The sequence below is a fragment of the Argentina anserina genome, chromosome 3 (genome assembly GCF_933775445.1).
Source record: "Argentina anserina chromosome 3, drPotAnse1.1, whole genome shotgun sequence".
NCBI classification, from domain to species: Eukaryota; Viridiplantae; Streptophyta; class Magnoliopsida; order Rosales; family Rosaceae; genus Argentina; species Argentina anserina.
In genome coordinates, this window is record NC_065874.1 from 14,819,796 (window position 1) to 14,829,077 (window position 9,282).

The 9,282-nt window shown below is 37.2% G+C and overlaps 2 protein-coding genes across 2 annotated transcripts; both read left to right on the forward strand.

Annotated features, from left to right (window-relative positions):
- The first annotated feature begins 560 nt into the window (after positions 1-560).
- LOC126786329 (probable beta-1,3-galactosyltransferase 2) lies at positions 561-5,305 on the forward strand. The gene is made up of 11 exons (XM_050512118.1): positions 561-957; positions 1,749-1,842; positions 1,940-2,004; positions 2,083-2,294; positions 2,372-2,435; positions 2,661-2,733; positions 2,857-2,977; positions 3,321-3,408; positions 3,492-3,617; positions 3,705-3,814; positions 4,768-5,305. Exons 1-11 carry the CDS (start codon positions 836-838, stop codon positions 4,914-4,916), a joined length of 1,224 nt encoding a protein of 407 aa, XP_050368075.1. The 5' UTR covers positions 561-835; the 3' UTR covers positions 4,917-5,305.
- A 962-nt stretch (positions 5,306-6,267) lies between these two features.
- LOC126786333 (CASP-like protein 2D1) lies at positions 6,268-7,436 on the forward strand. Its single transcript, XM_050512129.1, has 3 exons — positions 6,268-6,443; positions 6,544-6,655; positions 7,120-7,436. The coding sequence occupies exons 1-3, from the start codon at positions 6,268-6,270 to the stop codon at positions 7,387-7,389; spliced, it is 558 nt and encodes a 185-aa protein (XP_050368086.1). The 3' UTR covers positions 7,390-7,436.
- Positions 7,437-9,282: the final 1,846 nt, after the last annotated feature.

Consider the following 9,282-nt stretch of genomic DNA (forward strand, 5'->3'; position numbering starts at 1 on the left):
ATAGGTGCAATATCAATGATATGTAGTGAAACACCACTCATGTGCAACTTAGTGATTATCAAGCACCTCATGAAAAAAGTTTTAACTCAGGTAAATCATTTACATCTCATAATTGATAAGTACAATTGCATCAGCTAGTTAATGATCAAGTGAACACTAGTGTATGACAACATGTATCATTATTACATCGAGCCAAAAACAGGAGAAAAGTAAAAATTTAGGATGGTGTCCATTTTTCCGCTCATAGCTAAGCCTCTTCGCTTCATAGACCTTCCATTTTGGGCCAGGTTACTGTGGTAATTATAAAGAACAAATATTTCAGGTGGATGTGGATCTCCTCAGTGGCAACAACTGTTGAAGCCTTTTTCTAACATGAGGACTGAGAAGGGTACAATTCATGTGGCAGTTGACATGTCGGCATCAGAATTCGATCAAGTGGATCAACCAAACACACACAGGCACACAGCTTCAGACATAAAAATTGAAATTAAAGGCAACTCGAGGTCAGTTAGGTAATTTTAAGCACTCTTCAATACCTTGTCACCATGGGGGCATGGTTGTTGGGTCTTTCTCACCTCCCACCTCTTCCTCTCCAACTTCAAGTTACAAGTACAAAACGAACACAGATAGAGACCCCAAAAAACCCAACAGACCAAACTTCTATGATCTCATCTGCTGCATAACTTGAAGTGGCCAGAGCTTCATTTGGGTGTTGTTTATTCTTTGTGGAAGTGGGGGTTTTCAGTTTTGGATCTGGGTTCGGGTCAACGAGTGTGTTGACTTGGGATTAGTGATGTGTCTTGCTCTGAATTGATGCTTGGATTGGAGTGAAGAGATGAGCACAATGTCTTGGAAGCTGAGAGGAGTAGAGCCAGCTTCAAGAAGCGCAGTGTCAAGAAGATGGACCATTCTGTTTTGCATTGCTTGTTTCTGTGGAGGGATGCTCTTCTCTGATAGGTAATGTTACCCAGATAAAGCTTCAATATTTAATTTGATTTTTCGTTTAAAAATTTGATCTTTGAAATGGCGGGCTTGTATGGTGTAGTGTGTTAGTTTGTTCTCAGATTGATTAGAGCTAAGCAATGGGAAAGTTGGGATGCTTTTTGGGTATCTTTCATATGATTTTTTATTTCAAAGTTGGAAAATTTGGTATCCTTCAAGAATTTTGATGGGGTGATCATGGAGATTTTGAATTTTTGAAGGTCTTCTGTGTTTTATATTCAATAGAATTTTTGTTCTGTTGTTAATAGTTCTGTCAGCATCTTAAACTTGTGTTTAATGATGATGCATTGATGCTGGTTGTAAATTTAATACGAGTATTTTGCTAATTAGAAAAGGAATGTGTGTCATTGAGTTTTTTTTTTTCTGTAGAAGTGGCAGGTGTACCTTCTACTTTACAATTATGAGAGTGAGATAGATCTGGATTTCATGTGACTGCTTTAACCATGGAAATTTTAAGCCTTCATGTATAATACTATATTAATCCCAGACATCATTTTTATGGCCTTGTACATCAGGTTATGATTACATTTCCCAGGAGTCACATGAATCATGACTTTGTTTTCCTTTTTCCATTGATATCTCTTTTTGTTTATCTGCCAATACATTTGCATGCTATTCTTTTGCAAAATCACATACATACCCATAAAATTCATGTTGTTACTTGGAAGTTTATGAATGTAGTGTGTTCTGTGCTATATTGAGTTCATGTCATGTGTGATACTAATTGAATAAATTTTTTCTGACAGAATGTGGTCAGTGCCAGAAATTAAAGGTATATCAAGGACAACAATGGTTGACGGTGACAATCTGAAGTTAGTATCTGGCTGTGATCCATCGCTTGTGAGTACATTACTTCTTGTTTGTTTATTATCTTTCGTGAACCCTGTCGTGTTGTTTGCCAAAAATATTGACGCGCTAGTTTTATTTCTTTGTGTAGAAAGATATAGAACAGGAATCAACAGATGTTTATGGGGAAGTTTCAAGAACTCATAATGCCATACAGTATGCCACTTCCTGACCTTATCTTATTCTTGCTTATGTTTTCACAATGCCATATCTTATGAATCTTACAAAATGCAGAACATTGGATAAAACAATTTCTAATTTGGAGATGGAATTGGCGGCTGCGAAGGCTGCTCAGGAATCAATACTTAACGGGTCACCGATTGCAGGAAATTTAAAAATCTCTGAGTCGACCAAGAAAAGAAAATATTTAATGGTTGTAGGAATCAATACTGCTTTTAGCAGTAGAAAGCGTAGAGATTCAGTTCGTGCTACTTGGATGCCTCAAGGTTATTTTAATTGATGAACTAATTTGTTGGGTACTTTTAAGATTTGGAAGTTCCTGACATTTTCCTTATACAAATAGGTGATAAAAGAAAGAAACTTGAGGAAGAGAAGGGAATTGTAGTTCGGTTTGTAATAGGTCACAGGTGAGTATTTTAGTTCAGGGTTTGTTTGTTGCACACATCCATTTAATATATCATCTAAAGACTGAGCGAAGGTGTTGATCTTTAAAAAGGTTATGACCTCTAGTTCTTAATAGTGATTTTTGTCACATGAACTTTAAACCTTTTGATCTTCTTTAAGGGAAAAATAAAATAAATTTTAAGGAGCAAAAACTGATTTATCGTTTTTGTTGCTCGTTCCATTTCTAGTGCCACATCAGGTGGTATCCTTGATAGAGCTGTTGAGGCGGAGGACAGAAGACATGGTGACATTATGCGGCTGGTAAAGCTTCTATCTTTTCATATAGTTCATTGATTATTTTTTCCTGACAGAAGAACAATATAAAGAATGAAAGGACATTAATTATACTAATTGTGATCAGGGTTCTAAATTTTGTGCATGCAGGATCATGTTGAGGGTTACCTTGAGTTATCAGCAAAGACCAAGACATTCTTTGCTACTGCTGTTGCTTCGTGGGATGCAGAATTCTATGTCAAAGTTGATGATGATGTGCATGTAAATATAGGTAAAATCTAACTTTCGTAGGTATAGAAACATAAGACAGCTGTCATTCAAAGAAAAAATTGAGTACTAAAATATTCATTGAAACTAAAATTTGTGTGTAACTGGCACCATGAAGTTACCTATCAATTTATCCTTTACATACCCTCTGTGAATTTTCATACTGAGTAATGAATGAGTTGAATCATCAACTATGTTGAATGACTGCTGAATAATAATACCTATTTGTGGAATCGGTGATGCTCACATCGTGACAGGCATTCTTATCTTGCTGCAGCCAAGTCTGTAACTGTGTTTGTTATCTTTCTACTTGTTCCTTAATTTCATCTGTTCACATCATATCTCAGGAACACTTGGAGCAACTTTAGCTAGGCATCGATTAAAGCCCAGGGTGTACATTGGATGCATGAAATCTGGTCCCGTCCTTGCTCAAAAGTGAGTTTGACTCTCTTAAAGTATATTTCTTCTTGCTCAACATTTTTGGTATTCTGCTCCTTAAATCAGTTTCGCATCAATAGGGGAGTGAGGTATCATGAGCCTGAGTACTGGAAGTTTGGTGAGGAAGGGAACAAGTATTTTCGTCATGCCACCGGCCAACTCTATGCTATCTCAAGAGACCTGGCTACTTACATATCCATCAACCAGTAAGTTTCAATTTTTCTATATAATGGCTGCTTTCTGCTTAAAGTAGATCTAGCTTTACTGAAATTTCTCTTATGCTAATCATCCAGGCATGTTCTACACAAGTATGTCAATGAGGATGTTTCTCTGGGTTCATGGCTTCTTGGATTGGATGTGGAGCATATTGATGACCGGAGATTATGTTGTGGAACACCACCTGGTAACCCCATATGCATCATCTGTTCTTTTCTTTATGTCATATTCTTCGGATTACATTGACTCATATATCACACAAGGTAAATTGGTTGATTCCTAGAGGTAACTCTTCATAGTTAGTGAGATAATGGCAGTGCACTGTCTCACCACGTGCCACTCGTCTGGCAATGGAGATAGTTTAGTGTTTGTAATCCGTTGGGTCACAAGGTTAAATAGTGTATAGCACCATAGCCCATAGGGAAACCATGTCTCATCATTTTACATTGATAGCATCCCAGTTCATTGAGATGCCAAATCAACTATAATGTCCGGGAGTTTTAGATAAGTGGGGAAGAGAAAGGCTCCTATTATGGTGCTGTTCTTGAAAAAAAAATGGAAATTTAGTAGTGACGAGGGTTGCCAAATCTAGGAAGAGTAGTATTAAATTAATTGTGATTTTTGGTGGTTAGGCTTAAAGTGGACGCTAATGGTGTTTAGTGAACGACTATCTATCCACTGCATGCCTGTCTTTGAGCTAATGCCCTGTGATATAACTTTCTTATGTGTGCTAGTAACTTTGATTTCTAGGATTCTTTTTGGATTGATTAAGGTGAGATGAATCCTCCAGCATGTTGAGCACTGTTGCTATAAAATCACTTCTTCCTTGACATAAATGGCATGTCAATTATCATACTTAAGGTTTGAGTCGCTAAAATTAGTTGAAAAACGTGTGAAAAAAAAACAGGAGAAAAGCAGCACCGATTTTGTGGTGCTGTGCACTTTCCATGTTATTTGTAGGGTGGATGAGTTGTGCCTTGGCTTGCTTTCGTGCATGTATAAGAAGTTTTTCGTGCCTAGAATTGCAAATAGGACAACATTGGAAGAAGAAAACAAATGGTGTTTCAAAGTTCAAAGTAGGAATTAATAGCATGCCAGAATGTAGAATCATAAGTTTAATGATGTTATCTGTTACCACAGATTGTGAATGGAAGGCTCAGGCAGGCAATATCTGTGTTGCTTCATTCGATTGGAGTTGTAGCGGGATTTGCAGGTCAGTCGAGAGGATCAAAGAGGTCCATCGACGCTGTGGAGAAGGCGAGAATGCTTTGTGGAGTGCAGTTTTCTAACTGATCCAAGTTGCAGACTTTTCTTCCCAACTCAGGAGGAAAAGAGTAGATGGTTGTTTTGATCTTGTACTGTAAAGTTCCTCACACAGGAATATCTGTAAAATGAGATGCATAGTGAGCCGGGATTCTACTCCATTTTAGATGAGGAGAGAGACCCTAAGTTTAAAGAGGCAAGAAGAGTTGTAGCAGTAATATAGTTATCATTCTTTTGTAGTGTTTCCGGGGCCATTTGTAATTAGTCTTCCATGGCTAATGAAGCTCCCTAATAAGTGCCAGTCTTGGTGTTACCTTTTCTTAATAAATTAGTGCTTGTTAGTTGTACTCAATGGTTTTAGTTTCTTTTTACGTTTAGATTGTAAAGAAATGATACATTAGGATGTCTTATACTACTTTCTGGAATTCTGGGAATCTCTTTGCTTAACGATGAAGCTTCGCTAACAAGAGCATGTGTGACGTTTCGAATAAATTAATTTATGGAATGATGAACTGGACCGATATGTCATCCAATTGGGGGATCATATGATTAAGTGTAGCTTTGTTTGGTGTTTATATATGCTGCCTCATACACTAATGCAGGTACGCTGCGCGCAGCTACGTATCTCGCCAAACTGTAATGACTGAGTAGGTGAACCAAGAACTTATAATGCGATAGTGATTCATCCAAGAGATATATAAAAAATAAGCATAAAAGGTTGGGTTAAGAACATACTGATCATAAAAATAGTGGATCGTGGCTTCATTTTGCTACTTCAAGCTCAAGCTTGGGAATTGAAAGCTCTAGATTTATTCAGGTTTAGAGAAATCGAATATTTCTTTATTATAGCTCCCATAGAGGGATTGAACTTCCAAACCGTAATCCAGATGATGAAAGGAGCATTTTCAAGTACTATAAAAAATTGCAACTCCAGTACATGACGAATACATCGGTGTGCCTTCTGCAATCTCTACTGTGGGATTTTAGCTTGCAAACTATGTCACTATGAGGTCATGTAGACCTAAGTCCTTTTTCCATCTTGGATTAAAATCATGAACGTGTTCAGACTAGAAGGTGGCATGGAATTCTAGCAAGTCATGGCAATTGTTCTGGATCATGATAATAGCTTGTGATGATTATTCCTGCAGTGCTGGAAAAAAAGCCAATTCCACTATCTTTCCCTCTCCCCACAAACAAGTATCCACGTAATCACAATTCTATACAGCTCCCATCAGTTGTATTATCCACCAGGTTACCATTTCAGTCTCACCAACATTGATACCATCTCTCTCAGAGACTCGGATCATTATATATGAATACCACAGTTCTGTGTTAAATTGAAACTGAGAGTTGTTCTTACATTACTAGCTTGCAGAAATGCGAGGCAACTCAGATGATAATGGTCCAAATGTCCCTCTTCTGAAGCTCCTAGATTGCTCCCTTAGGATTTCTGTGTTTTTTCTTAGCATTGCAACCATATGGTTGACTGTGACCAACCACCAAGACAACACTAGCTATGGGAAGCTGCACTTCAACAATTTCTCAGGCCTCAAGTTAGAGCTACATTCATTTCCATAGTCAATGTCCTAATTGAATTTAATTTAATGACTCCAGAATGTTTCTTTTTGGGGTGTGACTATCTTAATATTTTAGGTACATGGTTTGCATCAGCACCATTTCTGCTGTATATGCTTTTGTTGCTGCTATCTCCTCATGGATCAGATGCTTGGTCTCTAAAGCTTGGCTGTTCTTTGTCTCTGACCAGGTTTATTATTCAGTTTTTCCGGTTCTTTCATCTGGCCGCCTTCAATTTTCTTTTCTTATTCATCATTCTCCATGTAGACATATAAATACATAGATGTGTTTAGATGAAATAAGTTTGGAGAACGAAAAATAGCTATAGACATCATGAAGAACTAGCTCTCATCAGCTCAGTATTTGCCAAAACTAAGCTTTGCATAAAAATATTGATATATTTCAACATTTAAATTCATGTCGATGTTGTAACCGAGCTTGGCATGGAGGTTTTGTGCTGCTGACATACAGGATTGAAGCATTACACCATGACCATAACCTGTGAAATCAACTTTTGTTTCCCAAAATATCTGCTTGTCTATGAAATGCTTAACAATGTTCCAAGTTTTTAACCACTAAGAACATGCTCCCAAATTTGAGTTTCCTTGTTTATTTTGTGTCCTAATTTTAATTCATTTCAAATTTTGGGTGCAGATAGTAACCTACTTACTGGTCACATCTGTGGCTGCAGTGATTGAGATGATGTTTCTAGCTTATAAAGGTGACAAGGCAGTCTCATGGAGTGAAGCTTGTGCTTCATATGGAAAATTCTGTAGTAGAATGAAGTTGGCCTTGATTCTCCAATCTCTGGCACTTTTAAGCTTCCTTGTGTTAGCTGTGATTTATGCTTATAGGGTCTTTAGCATGTACGAGGCACCTTCTATATCTCATAAAGGGGTGGAGTTAGAAGAGAACACCACTTAGATGGGTTATCTTTCGTTGGTTATGCTCTAGAGGTTTCCTTTTGTGGAATTATCTATGTAAGGTCACTCGCGTGTAAGCTTGTTGGTACACAAACACTTGGAATTATGAGTCGTTTTATGGGGTCAATTGGGAAGAGATTTGCAGCTTACCGTGATAATTTGTTGGTTCTTGTGGAAAATCATACTATAGGTGATGAGAATTATAAAAGATTACATACATAACTATTTAATAAATTGTACACGATAGTTAACGTGTTACATACTTACGTATCATATGAGCCAAATAGATTCAACTCATAATTGAGTTTTTGAATTTGCACCATATCAACAACCTATATGAAATTGTAACTCATCTCAAGTGTCATAGTACATTTTTTTAAAAAGGGACATAACAGGCTCAGAAACAAAAAACACATAGACTAAATATTAAAATAGGCTCATGTGCGCCTACATCTAGCAACACTAGCCAGATCGTCTAAGAAAGCCTGCGCAACATGTGCAGGGGATCAACAAACTTAATCAGCCCCAACTCATGAGAAATACTCTTTTTGGCCAAGGTATCAGCAACCATGTTACACTCTCTAAAAATATGAGAGAGCTTCACATTCTGTATTTTGGAAATCATATAAGCACAACTAACAAGTAGAGACCCAAGAGGATGCATAGAAGTATTATCCCTTTGCATAAGTTGGATAAGAATGGCAGAGTCAGACTCAATTTCAACATTTCCACTGTAATGTTTGGCAATGAGCTTCAGACAAAAAAAATAAGCACCAAGCCTCAGCATCCAAAATCTCCCCAATCCCCAAGTTCATTTGAAAACCATGAATCCAATGCCAATACTGATCTCTAATCACCATTCCAACACCAATTTTTCCAGAGTTAGAAGTTCTGGTGCCATTAATATTCAACTTATATCAACCAGCAGGAGACCTAGACCAGGAAAGCATAGTATAACTATAAAAAGTACTTACTTTAGCCTTGATTAGAGAGCAGCTCCACTCTTCGGCATAATTCCAGATGATTTTAGTAGTATGTACATGCATGATAAAGGAGGTATCAAAAACACACTTGTTTCTCCACTTCCATATAAACCAGCAAACAAAGACAAAAATATTACACCACCGAATGTTATTCTTGACTTTAAAATGGCAGTGAAGCTGAGCCGCCAATCAACCATTCCAATCAAGAGAAAATGAATTAGCAATTGAAACATGAGGACTCATACCATTCCAAATTGCCTTAGATTTGCAACAGTCTCTAAAAAGGTGAAGGAGACTTTCATCTGCAGATTTACAAATAGGACAAGTAACACTTATAGTAAACCTTCTTCTAGCTCTTTGGACATTAGTTAGAATTTTCTTGTGAATCACAAACCAAAGAAAAGTTTTCAACTTGGGAGGACAACTCACCTTCCAAACAAATCTCCACAGAGGGTTTGAGCGCCATTATCTCAAAAAGAGAGTTGTAAGCAGACTTGACAAAGAAACAACCATTAGAAGTAGACCCCCAAATAAGTCGGTCAGCAACATCATCACAAAAACCAGTTGGAACATTAACAATTTGAAGAACAACATAAGAATGTAACATAGAGTTTAAAACGCTGAATATTCCACCCATAAGCACACCAGAAGTCACTCACCAGAGCATTATGATCAATAAGAGCATAAGAAATAGCACAATCAATAAGAGGTAGAGAACCAACCCACACATCATGTCAGAAATTGATCTTTTTACTATTCCCCACTTTCCACTTAAAATGTTTTCTAAATAAATGAGCACCATGAGAAATATTTCTCTAAACTGAAGAGCAATCAGAAGGAGCACAAAAATCATGATCAGTGATATCCATATCCTTTAAATATTTCTCATAAAACATTTTAGCCCACTTTTT